This window comes from Natrix helvetica, assembly GCF_964273705.1.
Source record: "Natrix helvetica genome assembly, chromosome: 1".
NCBI classification, from domain to species: Eukaryota; Metazoa; Chordata; class Lepidosauria; order Squamata; family Natricidae; genus Natrix; species Natrix helvetica.
Window position 1 is genome coordinate 353,832,216 of NC_138548.1, and position 20,768 is coordinate 353,852,983.

The window sequence follows — 20,768 nt, forward strand, 5'->3', positions numbered from 1 at the left end:
TTGTTTTTCCATGCTAATATATGGGATGGGGTGTTGTGTTTTCTTTTGCTGCTTTCATATGTCCTGCAGCCATTTTTAAAACAATAATGAAACTAACGCATTTATATTAATCTTACAGAGAGAGAGGATGCCAAGAAGAGCACACTGGACAACACAGAATGAGAAGCAGTATTAAAGTGCAAAATAAACCATCATTCAAAGTATTTTCCAATTCCTCTGGAAAGTTTAAAAACTCTTCTTCCTCAGCAGATGAGAGACGAGGGGAAAAATAACAAGAACAACTGAAAAAAATAGAGCACATGGAACTGGAAAAAAATTAAATGAGAAATCAAGGAGGATAATATTTAAATAAAGAAAAAGTGAGGAACAACTTGACGTCAGTAGGAAGAAAAGGGTTCCATGTATAGCCAAAATTGGCAGGCATTAATGAAAGCCTTTCAGGAAGGAAAGAATGGTTGAACCAAAGAACCACTAGGCAAGAGATCAGAAATATTTTTGCCGTCTCAAGAATCCAAGTATATCTGTTGAAAACCCCCTGCAGACTGCCTAATGTGGGAAAAACACAGATTGCAGATCACCACTGATTATGCTCAACAGGATCCATCCAGTGAAAAGCCATACAAATGTTTAGAGTGCGGAAAAAGCTTTTCTCGGAAAAGCTTCCTCATGATTCATGGAAGAATCCATACTGGAGAGAAGCTCTATCAATGCTCCCAATGTGACAAAAGATTTAGCATTCATTCTAATCTGGTGAGACACAAGAGGACTCACACTGGGGAGAAACTCTTTGAATGTCCTGTTTGTGGGAAAAGCTTCAGTCAAAATTCCCACCTGGTGGAACACCAGACGACACACACAGGAGAGAAACCGTATAAATGTTCTGTTTGTGGGAAGTGTTTCAGTCTGAATTCCAACCTGGTGATACACCAGAGAACTCACACAGGAGAAAAACCATATCAGTGCCTGGATTGTGGGAAACGTTTCAGTCAGAGTTCCTACTTGGTGAAACACCAAAGGACTCACACAGGAGAAAAACCGTATGAGTGCCTGGATTGTGGGAAAAGTTTCAGGCAGACTTCCCAGCTGGTGGAACACCACAGGATACACACAGGAGAGAAACCATATAAATGCAGTGATTGTGGAAAAAGTTTCAGTCTGAATTCCTGCCTGGTGATACACCAGAGAACTCACACAGGAATAAAACCATTTCAGTGTCCGGATTGTGGGAAAGGTTTTAGTCAGAATTCCAATCTGATGATACACCAGAGGACTCACACTGGAGAAAAACCGTATCAATGTCCGGATTGTGGGAAATGTTTCAGTCAGAATTCCCACCTGGTGAAACACCAGAGGACTCACACAGGAGAAAAACCGTATGAGTGCCTGGCTTGTGGGAAAAGTTTCAGTTGGAATTCCAACCTAGTGGAACACCATAGGACACACACGGGAGAGAAACCGTATAAATGTAGTGATTGTGGGAAAAGTTTCAGTCAGAATTCCTGCTTGGTGATACACAAGAGGACTCACACAGGAGAGAAACCATATGAGTGTTCAGAATGTGGGAAAACTTTCAGTTGCAAGTCGGAACTTGGGAAGCACCAGAAGACTCACACAGGAGACAAACCATATGAGTGTCTGTATTGTGGGAAAACTTTCAGTAAGAATTCCAATTTGGTGATACACCAGAGAACTCACACAGGAGAAAAACCATATCAGTGTCCGGTTTGCGGGAAAGGTTTCAGGCAGAATTCCCATCTGGTGGAACACCAGAGGACTCACACAGGAGAGAGACCGTTTGAATGTCCGGATTGTGGGAAAGATTTCAGTACTAGGTCTAGCCTTATAAATCATGTAAGGTTACACATAGGGGAGTAATCATTCAAACTCCCAGATTGCAGACGGGGTTTCACACAAAGTTCACACTCATAATTTTTTAAGGCAAGCTGTTCCATTGGTTGATTGTCCTGACTGTCTTAAATTTTATCCTTATTTGTAGTTTGAATGTCTCTTTGATCAGTGCCATTGTTTCATCTCTGGCCTTCGGCTGCTTTGGAAAATAATTTGTCCCCTCTCGTCTTTGTGAAAAGCCTCTCAAATATTGGAAGCCTGCTATCATGTCACATCTGGTTCTTGTCTTCACTAGACTAGCCATGCTCACGTCATGTAACTTCTTCATATGTTTTAGCTTGCAGGCTTCTACTTTGATCTGGGCTTCCTTTCGCTTTCTTCTTCCTTTTTCTTTCTCTAATCTCATCTGAGCTTCCTTTCTCTTTCTTCTTTTCTCTTTCCTTTCTTTGTTCTGAGCTTCCTTTCTTGGGCCCAGTGTTGTCGTTCCCTTTCACAGAGTCAAGGGGAACTGCCATTGCTGGAACAGAGAAAGCGAGTTTGGAGCTCCATTAGATATGTCTGTTGCCTTGAGTTATTTCTACATATAGTACAGGGGGATATAAACATATATGTGTGTATGTATATACTACAATTATTTAGGGTCTCCTGCTTGAGCAGGGGGATATAAACATATATGTGTGTATGTATATACTACAATTATTTAGGGTCTCCTGCTTGAGCAGGGGGATATAAACATATATGTGTGTATGTATATACTACAATTATTTAGGGTCTCCTGCTTGAGCAGGGGGTTGGACTAGAAGTCTCATCCAACTCTTGTTATTCTGTTTTCTATTTTTATTTAGCATGAAAATGTATATGGCAGCCCAACTAATGGTGACTGCACGGATTACACCAATAAAACCTTAATACAAAAACCAATAAACACCATATATTGCAAAATACAAAGTCCCCACACTTAAGACAGCATGTGTATCAAGGTTGATGGCAATTTGATGGTCTGGGAATTGCAAAAAGGTGATTTTTGCTTTTGTTCAAATTGGAAGTTAACCAGTCCTCCTGGCCTTACTAATTAAGTTCGTGCCTGATGCCATTCTTGCTCAGAGCTGTAATCTTTCTCCTTGCAAGGATGTCCCGAAGGTACTTTTCAAGTGTTAAATTGGAGTAGTTAACCACAGGAATAGCGGCATATACGTTTGATAATTAAAAGGAATGCATAGAACATCAGTGCCTCAACCAACTTGCACATAGGCAGCCTAAGTGGGGCCACGTTTGGGATTCATCTCTTTCCTCTGATTTATTTAAAATATTTGTGTAGCCATCCATATAATAACAAACTGGCCTGCTTCAAATCAGTAAATAACTTAAAAACTGTATTGAAAACCAAATGCATTTAAGCCATACCCAGGTACAAAATCAAGCTTCTTATATGCAGGTGCTTTTTCTTATCCCAGCACTCAGAGGAAAAGCTACTTCTTTCCTTTACGGAAGACTAGGAGCATAAAGGCTTGCCAAACTTCAGGGGGAAGATTGTCTTGTAGGTCAAGGTCTGCAGTGGACAAGGCTCTCTTCCTAGCTCCTATCAGATGGCAATATGTAAGGTAAGAAGCTAGGAGCTTGGCCGCCCGACCTGGAAGAACAGATAGATGAAAAAATAAAGATGGAACAATAATGACAGGTGGTCTGTTGGTTCAGTGGTTGGACTGTGGTATTGCTGACTGCCTACAGCCTGGAAGTTGATCTTGACAGAGCTTGAGGTTCACTCAGCCTTCCGTCCTTCTAAGATTGATAAAATGAGGAGCTATATTTGGGGGGGACAATATTATGACACTGCAAACTATTTAGTGCTATAAAACACTGGAGTGGTATATAATTCTATTGCTCTTTCTTTAATAAACAAATAGTGTTAAATGTGATGGCCAGCATTTTCAGTTGCACCTTAAAGAAAAGAATCCAGTGCAGTTCACACTACAAAAATGTTTCACGGGCAACCTAGGTTCTCCCATCACTGTGTGGGCTGTTGTGTTCTGGACCAGTTGAAGTTTCTGGGGGACCCAGGATAGTAATCCAAAACAGGAGGTGACCAAGGAATGAGTGACCCACTGTGCAAGGCCTTCAAGTCCGGGAAAGGGAACAATTGGTGCAATAGATGTGTTGTAGGAAAAGGAAGGGACTAGGCCAAGCTCTTCAATGCAGGAAAGAGTTTATTATGCATAGGTCCAAACTGCCAAAACAGAGCAACATGTTTGAACCCCGAGGGGTTTACAAAAGCAGGTCCTTGTACTCCAAATTACGTATACATTAACTGGGTGTTGCATTTGACATATTTGGTCCTAAGAGGAACTGAAAAACGCCTCGTACAGATATTTAGTTACTGATTAACAGAAGACAAGGGAGTTACACGCGTCTCAAGAATTGTGCAGACCTACCATATTCTAACTATTGCATTTGGGGAGGAATGCAGAAGTGAACAACCGGATACACCCGTCTGGGTCAGTCTGCACTGCTACAGGTAAAAATACCATATGTCATCTCAGCAACTCCTTCCCGGCAGAAGGAGGAACTTAGCCTTGACCAAAGTTCTGGGCCCTTAATATGAAAGCTATTTAGCCTGAACCAAAGTTTTAGCCTAGCTCAGATGAGTCTCTGCAAAACATCTCCCACAACCATGATCTCAATCAGGAACTGGGAGTCCAGGTGGAGCTCCAATTTGTGCTCCAGCTCAAGTCAAAAAAGGGGATCACATGATCCCAGGGCACTGTAACTGTCACACCTGTGAGTCAATTGCCAAGTGTCCCCATTTTGATCACTTGACCTTTGGGATGCTGCAATGGTGGTAAGTGTGAAAAAGTGTGAAAGTCAGCAGTTGCTGCCAAACTTTCCATTGCTAAGCAGGGACGGGGCACCAATAGGATGCTTGTTAGCTAAACATGGAAGTAAAAGAAAATCCCAGCAGAGACCAGGGATTCATTCTTACAGCTTCAGTTGCTGTATTTTTCGGAGTATAAGACACACCTTTTTCCCTCAAAAAAGAGGGTGAAAATCTGGGTGTGTCTTAAACATTGAATACAGCATTTTTGGCCTCCCGAAACCTTGGCCCCTTTGCAAAAATGGCTGTGCATAGCCTTTAGGAGGCTTATAGAGTGCTTCTAAAAAAAGGCCGTTTTTTGCTTGTTTTTGCCCCCAGGAGCACCCTAAAGGCTATGCATGCCCTTTTTTTGACAAAAAAAAATGGGCCCATTTTGCGAAAAACGGGACCGTTTTGGGGAGGTCTGCAGAGTGCAAAAACTTTTTTTTAATTTGCCTCTTCAAAATCTTGGTGCATCTTATACTTTGAAAAATACGGTAAGTTGCAGAGACAGGTTTTGAGTTGTTGTTATGCACACGCACACACCAAAAGAGGAAAAACAAACTAACAGAGGTGCACTTTCTCCCTTCCCATTTGCACATCATTTCCAGCCCCAAAGGGATCTTTCCTTTGATTTAGTTGCCTTTCTGGGAAAAGAAGCTTCGGCCTCAGCTCCAAGGACAATGAATTCCCTCTTGGACCTGGAAGAAAAGGTTTTGGGGATGGGGCCTCCGGGAGAAAAGCTATCGATGAGCTCGGTGGGAGTCGAATAGGAATTGGTGGCCCCGAAGGAGGCACGGAATCAATGAGAACATCGTGCAAACCCCTGTGGGAAGAAAGAGCGTTTTCTTCTGCCTTCCGTCGCTAGATGGCGCTCTACAGAGAAGCCTATAAAGCGGGAACGGTAGAGCGGCGGCAGCGCTAATCTAGGGAAGGGGCGGTGGCTGAGATTGAACGGGTTGAAACGATAGAGTATTCCATTGCTAGCGATGATGTGGAGGCGAGGAGAAGGGCAGAGGAACTTCCTCTTCCGGGTCACCACGAGAGGAGGGTGGTGTCGGCGGAGCTTCTTATGCCGTTTGGAGGGTCGAAGCGGCTCCTGGGAGGTGAGTGGAAGGAAGGTCGGGGCCTTTGGCTTCCTCCACGGTGTAGATGAAGAGGAAGCAACGAGGCTGAAACATGGCGGCTTTTGCTGCATATTCTTTCTCTCCCTGAATCTTATTATCTTCATGCTGCTTGATTTAAAACTGCTGCTTGGAGATTTAAAAAGTCTTTATTCTTTTATTGACCTGTTATTTTATTGACAGGCTGTACAATGACAATAAAGGCTATACCATTTTATATTTTCCTGGCAAGTGGGGAGTTTCATGGGCAAAACGGACGTGGTAAATGTTGCATAGGATTTGGTCACCAAGTCATCTATTAATGGCCCCAGATTTCTGAACTTAGATGAAAAATATGAGCAAATGCACATCGATTGTCTACGTACATAAATGTGTAGGTGTGTTATTCCTGTGTGCCTGCGTACGTGAGTGATTAACCAAGCCAAAAATTTAGCCTGTCATGATATATCCTGCTCCTGCTTGAGCATGGGGCTGGACTACAAGACCTCCTAGGTCCCTTCCAGCTTTATTCTGAGTGATTGATTGATTGATTTGATCGATAGATTGATTGAAAATCCTCTATATGCCAAATGAATCATGATCAATATTATGTGTTAAAACAGAATTCTGGTTTTTGGTTTTTCCTGCTAATGATATGGTTTTTTTTTCCTGCTTTCACAGGTCCTGCAGCCATTTTTAAACATTCATGAAACTAACCCATTACTGTGAATCTTATAGAGAAAGAGGATGCCAAGGAGAGTATGCTGGACAACAGAGAATGAGAAGCAGCATTAAAATCCAAAATGAACCCTTGGTCAAAATATTTTTGAAATTCCTCTTGAAAGTGTAAAAAGTGTTCTTCCTCCGCATATGAGAGATAAGGGAGAGAATAACAAGAACAAAGTTTTGAGTCGGAGAAAATACACTATACGGAACACAAGAAGACATTACATGACCAACAAGGAAGAAAATATCCAAATGAAGAAAAAGTGGAAATAACTGGAAGTCAGTGGAAACAAAAAGGTCAAGATAGCCAAAATGGGTAGACATTAATGAAAGCATTTACGGAATCAAAGAACCTCCAAGTAAGAGATCAGAAATATTTTTGGCTTTCTCAAGAATCCAAGAATATCAGTGTTGGAAAACCCCCAGAGACTGCCTACTGTGTGAAAAACACATATTGCAGGTCATAGCTGATTATGCGCGACATGATCCATCCAGTGAAAAGCTATACAAATGTTTGGAGTGCGGTAAAAACTTTACTCGGAAAACATTCCTCATAATTCATGGAAGTATCCATACCAAAGAGGAACTCTAGCAATACTTCCAATGCAACAAATGATTAGGCATGAACACCAATGTGGTGAGACACAAGAGGACTCACACTGGGAAAGAAACTTTTTGAGTGTCCTGATTGTGGGAAAGCTTCACTCAGAATTCTGACCTGGTGATACATCAGAGGATTCACATGGGGGAGAGACCATATGAGTGTCCAGATTGTGGGAAAAGCTTCAAGGAGAATTCCTACCTCGTGATACATCGGAGGATTCACACAGGAGGAAAACCATATGAGTGCCTGGATTGTGGGAAAGGTTTCAATTGGAATTCTGAGTTGAAAATACATCAGAGGTCTCACACTGGAGAGAAACCATATGAGTGTCCTGATTGTGGGAAAAGCTTCTCTCGGAATTCTAACCTAGTGAAACATCAGAGGATTCACCCTGGTCAGAAACCTTTTGAATGTCCTGATTGTGGGAAAAGCTTCTCTCGGAATTCTGACCTAGTGATACATCAGAGGACTCACATGGGAGAGAGACCATACGAGTGTCCAGATTGTGGGAAAAACTTCAAGGAGAATTTCAAGCTCGTGATACATCAAAGGATTCACACAGGAGAAAAACCATATGAGTGCTCTGATTGTGGGAAAGGTTTCAATTGGAATTCTGAGTTGGAAGTACATCAGAGGACTCACAGTGGAGAGAAACCACATGAGTGTCCTGATTGTGGGAAAGGCTTCTCTCGGAATTCAAACCTGGTGAAACATCAAAGGACTCACACAGCAGAAAAACCATATCAGTGCCCGGATTGTGGGAAAGGTTTCAATTGGAATTCTGAGTTGGAAGTACATCAAAGGACTCACACTGGAGAGAAACCATATGAGTGTCCTGATTGTGGGAAAGGTTTCTCTTGGAATTCCAACCTGGTGAAACATCAGAGGACTCACACAGGAGAAAAACCATATGAGTGTCCAGATTGTGGGAAAAGTTTCAGTGATAATTCGTACTTGGTGAAACACTATGGGAATCACACAGGAGTGAAACCGTTTGAATGTTCAGATTGTGGAAAAGGATTCAATTCGAATTCTGAGCTGGTGATACATCAGAGGATTCACACAGGAGAAAAACCGTATAAGTGTCTGGAATGTGGTAAATGTTTCGTTCAAAATTCCCACCTGGTGAAACACCAGAGGACTCACACAGGAGAGAAACCATATGAGTGTCCAGATTGTGGGAAACATTTCACTAGGAATTCTGACATGGTGATACACCAGAGGATTCACACTGGAGAGAAACCATATAAGTGTGCAGATTGTGGGAAACATTTCACTCGCAATTCTGACATGGTGAAACATCAAAAGACACATACCGAAGAGAAACCATATAAATGTGATTGTGGGAAAAGTTTCAGTCAGAATTCCTACCTGGTGAAACACCAGAGGACTCACACGGGAGAGAAACCATATACGTGTGCAGATTGTGAGGAAAGCTTTCATCGGAATTCTGACTTGGTGGTACACCAGAGAACTCACACAGGGGACAAACTGTATCATTGTCCGGATTGTGGTAAAATTTTCACTCGGAATTCTAACCTGGTGATGCACCAGTTGACTCACACAGGAGAAAAATTAAATGAGTGTCTCTTTTGTGGGAAAAGTTTCTTTCAAAATTCAAACTTGGTGATTCACCAGAGGACTCACACGGGTGAGAAACCCTATGAATGTCCTGATTGTGGGAAAAGTTTCCGTCAGTCCTCCCACCTGGTGAGACACCAGAAAACTCACACCGGAGAAAAACCATATGAGTGCCTGGATTGTGGGAAAGGTTTCAGTTGGAATTCTGACCTGGTGATACACCTGAAGACGCACACAGGAGAGAAATTGTATGAGTGTCCAGAGTGTGGGGGGAAATTCAGTTGCAAGTCTGAACTGGTGAAACACCAGAAAACTCACAAAGAAAAGAGACTGCATGAGTGTCTGGATTGTGGGAAAAGTTTTCTGCATAATTCAAAGCTGGTGTTACACCAGAGGACTCACACAGGAGAAAAACCCTATGAGTGTCTTGAGTGTGGGAAATGTTTCTTTCGCAATTATGACTTGGTGATACACCGGAGGACTCACACAGGAGAAAAACCATATGAGTGTGTCGAGTGTGGGAAATGTTTCTCTCGGAATTATGACTTGGTGATACACCGGAGGACTCACACAGGAGAGAAACCGTATGAGTGTCCAGATTGTGGGAAAGATTTCAGTACTAGGACTAGCCTTCTAAATCATGTAAGGTTACACATAGGGGAGTAACCATTTAAATACCCAGATTGTGGACAGTGTTTTGCTCACAATCCCTCACTTATTACACAAGAAATGCTACTTGAGGCAAAATGTGAAGTGTGTAGAGGGCTCCTGAATTTCTTATCTCTTATGTAAGTGCACCTCAGCATGTAATCTTTTGCATGATTTTTTTAAGTGAAACATGTCTTAGTATCAAACATCAGGGAGGAATAGAATAATAAAATTGGAAGGGACCTTGTAGGTCATTTAGTCCAAACCAAGCAGGGGACACTATACCATTTCTCTTTTTCAGGGGCTCCAGTGGTGTAGCTCCCATAACTTCTGAAGGTGAGCTGTTCCATTGATTGATTGTTCTCACTGTCAGAAAATGTCTCCTTATTTCTAGTTTGTATCTCTCCTTGATAGGTTTCCACCCATTGTTCCTTCTGCGGCCTTCAGGTCCTTTGGAAAATAGATTGTCCCCCTCCTCTCAAATATTGGAAGACTGCTATCATGATTCTTGTCTTCCCTAGACTAGCCATGGCCAGGTCCTGTAGCTGTTCTTCATATATTTTAGCCTGCAGGCCTCTAATCTGAGCTTCCTTTCTCTGTTCCAGTGAGATAGTTACCTCTCACAGAGTCAAGGGGAACCGCCATGCTGGGCCAGAGAAAGTGAGTTTGGATCTCTGTTAAGTATGTTTGACACCTTGAGTTATTTCTACATATAATAAAGGGGAATATAAATATGTTTGTACGCATTTTTGCTTTATTTGAAAATCCCATTTGGCAGCTCGAGTCATGGTTATTCCACACAGTGTACAGCAATAAAACCTTAATACAGAAACCAATAAACTCCATATATTGCAAATGGCAAAACGCAAAGCCTCCGCATTTAACATGTACTTGCTCTGCAAATAGAGGGTCCTTCTAGCAAGGTTGATGGGATTTGGATGATCTGGGAATTCCAAAAAGACGATTCTTGCTTTTGTTTAATTTAGAAGCTAACCGGGCTTCCTGGGCTTACTAATTATGTTCATTTCTTGTGCCATTCTTCCTCAAAAACTGGTAATCTTTCTGAGATCAGTAAAATGAGAACGCAAGATTGTTGGGGGCTGTATGCTGATTCTGTAAACCAGAGGAGTCAAACTCAATTGCACTGAGGACTGCATCAGCACTATGGTTGCCCACCAAGGGCCAGTGGCATGTAACGCTATGATGACTCAAAGCGGCTAGGTGGGCACGGCTGGGGAGATGCAGCTGGGTGGTCACAGCTGGGTTGTGGGTATTAGATGGGTGTGGCCTGCTCAGCAATGCTCACTGGGCGCGACTGACTCCGGAGAGCTGGGTGGGGATTGAATAAATTGCACCGGCTAACTCGAGGTGGAGACGATTTGGTATCCCACAAGTTCCACTGCTGCGTGTGGAAGCGCAGAGGATAAAATTTGCAGGAAGCAGCTTCCTCTGAGATTAACTCCTGCCTTGATAGATCTCTGGAGAGCAGAAGGAGGAGGTAGGATAGCAGCGTTTCCTGGTCCTCCAGGAGGGAAGCTGGCCGTTCTCAAAAGGGAATCCCCATTTCCAATCACTTGTATGGATGATGGCTTATTGAGGCAGACTTCATTCACGCAGCACCCTCGTCACCCCATCCTGTTCTCCAGAGATCTCTCAAGGCAGAAGTTGGACTCTGCTTCCTGCAAACTTTCTCCTCTGTGCTTCCACATGCAGCAGCAGCAGCAGCTTCCTCCATCTCATGTGGGGTCCAGGCCAGGATGGGAGGGGGGATCCAGAGGTCTCCAGTGGAGGAAGGCGAGACCATGGCGAGTGCCATAGCCTCATCCACAGAGGAGTCTCACCGTCCCTCTCAGGCCAAGCTGAGGACATCCCAGATGAAGGCACAGCCTGACCCCAGGACAACTGTCACAAGGATAAGTCACTTGCTAAGTGTCCCTATTTTGATCACGTGACCATGGGGGGGATGCTGCCATGGTGTGAAAAATGATCATGAGTCACTTTTTTCAATGTCGTAACCAGACGGTCACTAAATAAAGTTGTAAATAGAGGATTACTCGTACATAATTGGGCATCAAAGAATAGAAGTTTTCTAGTGGTTTCATGTAGATGTTAAAGTGCAGTAACGAAAGGCTTGAGCCCCAGGACACCCCAAATTACAGGGGCCAATACCACACCCCCTCTTTTACCCACATGGACTGGAAGCAGGCAGTCAGCCAGTCCTCAAGTGCAGTCTAGAACACGGGTGTCAAACTCAAAGCCCTGGGGGGTTTTAGCTTGCGGGGTGCTTAGATCTGGCCTCGTGAGCTCCATTTTCGGCTGGGACAGCCTCCTGCAACTCTCTGCCAGCTAAAACAGCTCGTTTTTCACTGAGAGAGTGCTCAGGCGACCACAGGTGCCTCCAACATGAGTGACATTGAGCTAGCCATGGCCACACCCACCTCCCTCTCACCCCCAAGGTCAAACACACCCTGATGCGGCCCTCAATTAAATTGAGTTTGACACCCCTGGTCTAGAAGGATATCATTGGCAACGATATTGAAACCTGATGAGAGGTTTAGGAGGGCGAAAATTGTTCTACCCCAAACCCAAAAATCCATGAGAATTGCCACCGACGCCATTTTGGTGATGTGCCCCGGCCTGAACCCCGATTGAAAAGAGCTGCAAGCAGAGAGTGAGTTGAAATCCCAGGCTGCCAACCTTTCATCGCCCACTTCAGCTGAACATATAAACAATCTTAAATCTGCAGCAATGCCTCGAACTCCTCTGCCAGGAAAACCTCTCGTGATTTTGTTATAACATTATTATGTTATGCAAACTGCGGTTGGAAGCATAAAGGCAGCCAGGTTGCCAACTGTCCAGAAGGGAGGGGGAATTACTCTTCCATTCTGCTCCTGGGGTTGGAAAAGAAATATGAATGGCTCTAAGGTTGCAACCGCAATTGGTGACGAACATTACATTGCCAATGTATAAAGTTATCAGCCACCCCTCTCCTAGAAAAATGAAATATTTTGAGAAATATTAAGAAGGGAGAATAGTATATTTGCCTAAAGAACCACCATACTCTTGGAAAGCAGCCCCCAACTTTCTTAATAGCCCCAGCAGGACTGGGCCAGTTTATCTACTCCAGGGTGATGGGATTGGCCTTCACTCAAGATCCAAAACAGGAAAGACATTAAGACATAATAGGAATTGCCCAACACCTTCTCAGGACACAAGACTCCTCGTTACATCGTCTCAGAGAGTCAACCAAACTTAATTCAGACAACCTACAACCTAGCTATGACCCCTGCATAAGCTCCATCGGAGTTTGAAAGCAACCAGTAGAATACATGCTCTTACCACAGGATACAATGCAAATAGCAGAGTTGGAAGGGACCTTGGAGGTCTTCTAGTCCAACCCCCTGCCTATCCAGGAAACCCTATACCGTTTCAGACAAATGGCAATCCAACATCTTCTGAAAGACTTCCAGTGTTGAGGCATTCACAACTTCTGGAGGCAAGCTGTTTCACTGATTAATTGTTCTAACTGTCAGGAAGTTTCTCCTCAGTTCTAAGTTGCTTCTCTCCTTGATTAGTTTCCACCCATTGCTTCTTGTTCTACCCTCAGGTGCCTTGGAGAATAGTTTGACACCCTCTTCTTTGTGGCAACCCCTGAGATATTGGAACACTGCTATCATGTCTCCTCTAGTCCTTTTTTTCATTAAACTAGACATGCCCAGTTCCTGCAACCATTCTTCATATGTTTTAGTCTCCAGTCCCCTAATCATCTTTGTTGCTCTTCTCTGCACTCTTTCTAGAGTCTCCACATCTTTTTTACATCGTGGCGACCAAAACTGAATGCAGTATTCCAAGTGTGGCCTTACCAAGGCATTATAAAGTGGTATTAACACTTCACGTGATCTTCATTCCATCCCTCTGTTGATGCAGCCTAGGACTGTGTTGGCTTTTTTGGCAGCTGCTGCACACTGCTGGCTCCTATTTAAATGGTTGTCCACTAGGACTCCAAGATCCCTCTCACAGTTACTACTGTTGAGCAAGGTACCACCTATACTGTACCTGTGCATTTCGTTTTTCTTGCCTAAATGTAGAACCTTACTCAGGAAGCTCAAGATCAGAGAGGGTATAAATAACCCCCACTCTCCACTCCATGTGGTCAGCTGCCCAAGACCTCAAACCCATGTGGACCTGTTCACCCATAAACCATCTTTCTGATCAGCCTGCATCTTTCCGGTGTTTTTCTCCCACTTGGAACTGAACCAGATGGATTTTTCTTCCAACACTAAGTAATGATGGGGCCTCATTACAGAAATACTGTGCTTGTTAGCTAAATATGGATGGAAAGGAAAAGAAAAATCCCAGCAGAGGCAAGGGGTCAAGCTTCAGTCTTACAGTTTCAATACAATACAATACAATAGCAGAGTTGAAAGGGACCTTGGAGGTCTTCTAGTCCAACCCCCTGCCTAGGCAGGAAACCCTATACCGTTTCAGACAAATGGCTATCCAACATCTTCTTAAAGACTTCCAGTGTTGGGGCATTCATAACTTCTGGAGGCATTTTCTGTTCCACTGATTAATTGTTCAAACTGTCAGGAAGTTTCTCCTCAGTTCTAAGTTGCTTCTCTCCTTGATTAGTTTCCATCCATTGCTTCTTGTTCTACCCTCAGGTGCCTTGGAGAATAGCTTCACTCCCTCTTCTTTGTGGCAACCCCTGAGATATTGGAACACTGCTATCATGTCTCCCCTAGTCCTTCTTTCTCTTAAGCTAAATTAAGTTGCAGAGGGACGTTTGGAGGGGTTATCCTGCACACACATCCCAAGAGGAAAAACTGGGACTATGGGTGGTGCACTTTCTCCCTTCCTGTTTGCACATCATTTCCAGCCCCAAACGGATCTTTCCTTTGGTTTAGTTGCCCTTCTGGGAAAAGAAGCTTCAGGCTCAGCTCCAGGGACAATGGATCCCTCTTGGGGGGACCTGGAAGAAAAGGCTTTGGGGATGGAGCCTCAGGGAGAAAAGCTATCAAGGAGCTCCATGGGAGTCGAATAGGAATTGGTGGCACACAAGGAAGGCCGGAATCAATGAGAACATCTTGGTGGGGGTAGAACGAGCGTGTTCTTCCGCCTTAGGTCGCTAGATGGCGCTCTACGAAGAAGCAACCCTCGCGCCTAGCAAGCAGGTACTGTGCATCGATAGCTATTCAAGGGAAGGGAGAGAGGCTGAGATTGAATGGGTTTAAACCATAGAGACTTGTATTGCTAGAGAGGACGTGGAGGAGAGGAGTCGAAAGGCAGAGGAACCTCCTCCTCCGTTTCACCCACGGGTGTAATTTGGTGTCGGCGGAGCCTCTCGTGCCGTTTGGAGGGTCGAAGCGGCTCCTGGGAGGTGAGTTGGGGGCAGGTGAGAGGAGAAGCCGAGAGAAAGTCGGGCCTTTTTGGCTTCCTCCACGGCCTGGAAGCAGAGGAAGCAAAGAGGCTGAAAGATGTGGGCTGCAGCATATTCTTTTCCGCCCCAATTGTTGTTATCTTTTCGCTGCATGATTTAAAATTGCTGCCTCTGATTCTGTTGGGAGATTTGGGAGATTTAAAAATTATTTATTTAAACTTCATATTTCTTAGCCGCCCAAATGGCTCAGCTTTCAGGTCTTGGCTATTTTATTGACATGTTGTTTTCCTTGCAAGCGAGGAGTTTCATTTGCAAAACTGATGGTTTAAATTTTGCCCGGGATTTGGTCACCAAGTCATCTGTTAATGGCCCCAATTTTCTGAACTTAGATGAAAAATATGAGCAAATACACTTCTGGGGTATTTTACACATGAAGAGTGATAGATTGTCTACATACATGCATTTCTAGGTGTTGAGATCTGTATGCATGTGCCTGCGTACATGAGTGATTAACCAAGCCAAAAATTTAGCCTGTCATGATATATCCTGCTCCTGCTTGAGCATGGGGCTGGACTACAAGACCTCCTAGGTCCCTTCCAGCTTTATTCTGAGTGATTGATTGATTGATTGATTTGATCGATAGATTGATTGAAAAAGACAATCTTATGATCAAGTCCATATTTGAACTTGGATCTTGCTAATCCTCTATATGCCAAATGAATCATAATTAATATTATGTGTTAAAACAGAATTTTGTTTTTTTCCTGCTAATAATATGTTTTTTTTGCTGCTTTCACAGGTCCTGCAGCCATTTTTAAACATTCATGAAACTAACCCATTACTGCGAATCTTATAGAGAAAGAGGATGCCAAGAAGAGTATGCTGGACAACAGAGAATGAGAAGCAGCATTAAAATCCAAAATGAACCCTCGGTCAAAATATTTTTGAAATTCCTCTTGAAAGTGTAAAAAGTGTTCTTCCTCTGCAAATGAGAGATAAGGGAAGGAATAACAAAAACAAAGTTTGGAGTCAGGAAAAATAGAGTATACGGCACATGAACAATTAAGGAGGAAAATATTCAAATAAAGAAAAAGTGGGAAATACCTAAAAGTCGGTGGGAAGAAAAAGGTCCATGTGGCCAAAATGGGCAGACATTAATGAAAGCATTTAGGGAAGGAAAGAGTGGCTTGAATCAAAGAATCTCCAAGTAAGAGATCAGAAATATTTTTGGCCTTCTCAAGAATCCAAGAATATCGGTGTGGGAAAACCCACAGAGACTGCCTACTGTGGGAAAATCACATATGGCAGGTCACAGCTGATTATGTGCAACAGGATCCACTCAGTGAAAAGCCATACAAATGTTTGGAGTGCGGTAAAAACTTTACCCGGAAAACCTTCCTCATAATTCATGGAAGGACCCATACCAGTGCTTCCACTGTGACAGAAGATTAAGCATGAACACCAATGTGGTGAGACACAAGAGGACTCCCACTGGGGAGAAACTCTTTGAATGTCCTGATTGTGGGAAAAGTTTCTCTCGGAAATCTACCCTGGTGATACATCAGCGGACTCATATGGAAGAGAGACCATATGAGTGTCTGGATTGTGGGAAAAGCTTCAAGGAGAATTCCAAGCTCGTGATACATCGGAGGATTCACACAGGAGAAAAACCATATGAGTGCCCAGATTGTGGGAAATGTTTCAATTGGAACTCCGATTTGGAAGTACACCAGAGGACTCACACTGGAGAGAAACCATATGAATGTCCTGATTGTGGGAAAAGCTTCTCTCGGAATTCCAACCTGGTGAAACATCAGAGGACTCACACAGGAGAAAAACCATATGAGTGTCCAGATTGTGGGAAAAGCTTCTCTCGGAATTCTGACCTGGTGAGGCACCAGAGGTCTCACATGGGAGAGAAACCATATAAGTGTCTGGAGTGTGATAAACGTTTCATTCAAAATTCTCACCTGCTTATACACCAGAAGATTCACACGGGAGAGAAGCCATATGAGTGTCCTGATTGTGGGAAACGTTTCAATCGGAATTCTGACATGGTGATACACAAGCGGACCCACACGGGAGAGAAACCATATGAGTGTCCTGATTGTGGGAAAGGTTTCTCTTGGAGTTCCAACCTGGTGAAACATCAGAGGACTCACAGAGGAGAAAAACCATATGAGTGCCCGGATTGTGGGAAAAGTTTCAGTCAGAATTCCTACCTGGTGAAACACCAGAGGACTCACACAGGAGAAAAACCGTATGAGTGTCTCGAATGTGGGAAAAGTTTTAGTTGGAATTACAATTTGGTGACACACTGGAGGACTCACACAGGAATAAAACCATACGAGTGTCCGGATTGTGGGAAAGATTTCAGTTGTAGGACTAGCCTTCTAAATCATGTAAGGTTACACATAGGAGAGTAACCATTTACATACCCAGATTGTAGACAGTGTTTTGCTCAAAATTTCTCCCTTATCACCTAAGAAATTCCACTTGAGGCAAAATTTGAAGTGTGCAGAGGACTCTAGAATTTAGTTTCTTGTCTGTTATGGGAGCGCACCTCAGCAATTAACCGAGGTTAAAATTTACTGTAATTTTTTGCATGATTCTTTTTAGTGAAACATGTCTTAGTATCAAACTTCAGGGAGGGGTAGAATAGAATAACAAAATTGGAAGGAACCTTGTAGGTCATCTAGGCCCAACCAAGCAGAGGACCCTATATAATTTCTAACACATGGCAGTCCAGTCTCTTTTTCAGGGGCTCCAGTGATGAAGCACTCACAACCTCTGAAGGTGAGCTGTTCCATTGATTGATTGTTCTCACTGTCAGAAAATGTCTCATCAGTTTCCATCCATTATTCCTTGTCTGCCCTTCTGGTGCTTTGGAAAACAGATTGTCCCCCTCCTCTTTGTGACAGCCTCTTAAATATTGGAAGACTGCTATCATGATTCGTGTCTTCTCTAGACTAGCCATGGCCAGGTCCTTCATATATTTTAGCCTGCAGGCCTCTAATCTGAGCTTCCTTTCTCCGTCCCAGTGAGATAGTTCCCTCTCACACGGAGTCAAGGGGAACTGCCATGCTGGGCCAGAGATAGAGAGCTTGGATCTCTATTAGGTATGTTTGCCACCGTGAGTTATTTCTACATATAATACAGGGGGATATAAATATCTTTGTATGCATTTTTACTTAATTTGAAAATCCCATTTGGCAGCTCAAGTCATGGTTATTTCATACGGTTTACAGCAATAAAACCTTTTTACAGTTTTCACCCTCTTTTAGGGGGGGAAAGGTGTGTCTTGTACTCCAAAAATACGGTATGTTCATTTCTTGTGCCATTTTTCCTCAAAACTGGTAATCTTTCTCCTTGCCAGGAGTTAAATTAGAGAATTTAATTGCAGGGTTACCAACGATATATATTTGATAATTCAAGAAATGCATAGACCTTCAGTGCCCTGTAGATGGGCTGCTTCAGCAGAATAATTTTTGAGGATCATCTGATTTATTTTAAATGTTCATGTAACTGTCCATGTTATAACAAACTCAGGCCGGCTCCCAATCAATAATTAACTTAAAAACCACATTAAAATTAAATGCATATAAAGGAACACCTGGTTCCAAATCAAGCTTCTGGTGGGCAGGGGCCTTTTCTTATCCCAGTGCTTAGTGGAAAAGCGACATCTTCCATGCTTTATGGAAGATTAGGAAGATAAAGGCCTGCCAAACTTCAGGGGGAAGAGGGTCTCATAGGGCAGGAGCTGCAACAGAAAATACTTCCTGCCTCCTATCCAGTAGCACTATTTAAGGGACTGGCAGTGTTCCCACCCTATCTGACTTGGTGGAACAGATGGTCGCAAAAATAATAAAGATGGGGCAATAGTGACAAGTGTGTTAAGTCTATCCCCGTTTAGGAGACTAGAGTTCTGAAGCAGAAGTTAGTAACGAATAAGCCACTGTATAGTCACTCACATCCACCGAAGGTAAAACAAGGAATAGCTTTACTTGCGTAACAAGAATAGGATAAATAGTCTCCAAACAGACTATCAGCAGTCTTGAATTATATACGTACAGTCTATTTACAACTCGTTGAAGTTACAGTTGCTCAACTCACAATTCACCATGTAGACAGGTAACTAAGTTACAGATTAGCCACCATCCAATACACGGTCTTCTCTCCAATACAAAGCTTATACAGGAACAGTCAGGAACAATCAGGAACATCAGTAGCTGGGGGGGGGGAGGGGACCTAATAGTTCCTTCCTCCTTATATGGCTGCTTAAAGCAATTAGCACCCAATTATATCTCTCTAGCATTTAAAGTAAGAGATACATTTGTTACAATCATGGCTTATATACATTGCCAAGACTAGGGTTACATCTCTAACAAAGTGCCCTGGCGGCTCAGTGGTTAGAATGTGGTATTGCCAGCTGCCTGCCCACAGCCTGGAGTTTGATCCTGAGGGGGCTCAAGGTTGACTCAGCCTTCCATTCTTTTGAGATCGGTAAAATGGGAACCCAAGATTATTGCTGACTCTGTAAACCAGAGGGGTCAAACTCAATTACATTGAGGACTGCATCAGCATTATGGTTGCCCGCAAAGGGCCAGTGGCGTGTAAGACTATGATGACTCACAGGTGGGCATGGCTGGGTTGCGGGGACGAGGTAGACGTGGCCAGGTGGGTGTGGCCTGCTCGACAATGCTCACTGGACAGCTGGGTCAGGATTGAATAAATTGCACCGGCTAAGTCAAGGTGGGCACAATTCGGTGTCCCGCAAGTTCCCCAACTTTAGGCAGTGAAGAATTCGCCTAAAAAGCCCCAGCAGGATTTCTGTCTAGAGTTCCCACTCACTGTCTCCTGGGTTCGTCCATTCCGCTCCTGAGGTTGGAAAAGAAATATGGAGGGCTCTAAGGTGAGGAGAGCAATTGGTGCCAAACTTTATGTTGCTAAGAAAGGATAGAACACCCATAGGAAACGCTGTGCTAAACATGGATGGAAAGGAAAAGAAAAATCCCAGCAGAGACAAGGGGGTCAAGCTTCAGTCTTACAGCTTCAGTTCAGTTGCAGAGGGACGTTTGGAGGGGTTATCCTGCACACACATCCCAAGAGGAAAAACTGGGGCTACGGGAGGTGCACTTTCCCCCTTCCTGTTTGCACATCATTTCCAGCCCCAAAGGGATCTTTCCTTTGGTTTAGTTGCCCTTCTGGCAAAGGAAGCTTCAGGCTCAGTTCCAGGGACAATGGATGCCCTCTTGGGGGGACCTGGAAGAAAAGGCTTTGGAGATGGAGCCTCAGGGAGAAAAGCTACCGATGAGCTGGGTGGGAGTCGAATAGGAATTGGTGGCACACAAGGAAGGCCGGAATCAATGAGAACATCTTGGTGGGGGTAGAACGAGCGTGTTCTTCCGCCTTATGTCGCTAGATGGCGCTCTACGAAGAAGCAACCCTCGCGCCTAGCAAGCAGGTACTGTACATCAATAGCTATTCAAGGGAAGGGAGAGAGGCTGAGATTGAACGGGTTTAAACCATAGAGAACTATTGCCACAGAGGATGTGAAGGAGAGTCGAAGGAGAGTGGAACTTCCTCTTCCGGCTCAGATACGGAAGACGGATGCCGTCGCTGGGAGCCTCTTATGCAGCTTGGAGAGTCGAAGCGGCTCCTGGGAGGTGAGTGGAGGGCAGGTGGGAGGAGAAGCCGGGAGAAAGTCCGGCCCTTTGGTTTCCTCCACGGCCTGGAAGCAGAGGAAGCAAAGAGGCTGAAACGTGGGCTGCTGCTATTGCAGTATATTCTTTTCCTCCCCAAATGTTGGTATCCTTTCGCTGCGTGATTTAAAATTGCTGCCTCTGATTTTCTGCTGGGAGATTTAATAATCATTTATTGATGGTTCATATTTCTTAGCCGCCCAAATGGCTCAGCTTTCAGGTAACATTTGGTTATTTTATTGACATGTTTTCCTGGCAAGCCAGGAGTTTCATGGGCAAAAATTGATGGTTTAAATCTCGCCTAGGATTTAGGTACCATTTGTTAATT

General features: G+C 43.8%; 2 protein-coding genes across 11 annotated transcripts in view; both read left to right on the forward strand.

Annotated features, from left to right (window-relative positions):
• Positions 1–18,184, forward strand: part of LOC309385192 (uncharacterized protein) — a 286,556-nt gene extending 268,372 nt beyond the window's left edge. For 3 of the 7 annotated variants that reach the window (XM_081939349.1, XM_081939348.1, XM_081939347.1), the window contains exon 2: positions 119–3,675. In XM_081939349.1, coding sequence (XP_081795475.1) covers positions 550–1,875 — 1,326 coding nt within the window. In that variant the 5' untranslated portion in view covers positions 119–549 and the 3' untranslated portion in view covers positions 1,876–3,675. Of the gene's footprint in view, positions 1–118; positions 3,676–6,480; positions 10,213–17,634 lie in introns of those variants that run through there. The other 4 variants (XM_081939342.1, XM_081939351.1, XR_014174176.1 and 1 more) reach the window with 3 other exon arrangements.
• LOC309385216 (uncharacterized protein) lies at positions 5,731–18,184 on the forward strand. 4 transcript variants are annotated; one of them, XM_081939430.1, is made up of 2 exons: positions 5,731–5,802; positions 15,538–18,184. In XM_081939430.1, exon 2 carries the CDS (start codon positions 16,193–16,195, stop codon positions 17,162–17,164), a length of 972 nt encoding a protein of 323 aa, XP_081795556.1. In that variant the 5' UTR covers positions 5,731–5,802; positions 15,538–16,192; the 3' UTR covers positions 17,165–18,184. The 4 variants fall into 4 exon arrangements, with proteins under 4 accessions (XP_081795556.1, XP_081795555.1, XP_081795554.1 ...); XM_081939429.1 differs by lacking the exon at positions 5,731–5,802 and adding an exon at positions 14,322–14,532; XM_081939428.1 differs by lacking the exon at positions 5,731–5,802 and adding an exon at positions 14,607–14,738.
• Positions 18,185–20,768: the final 2,584 nt, after the last annotated feature.

Bases quoted from the DNA above. Each gene is read 5' to 3' on its own strand.
- LOC309385216 (XM_081939430.1), top strand. From the start codon at position 16,193: ATGAACACCAATGTGGTGAGACACAAGAGGACTCCCACTGGGGAGAAA.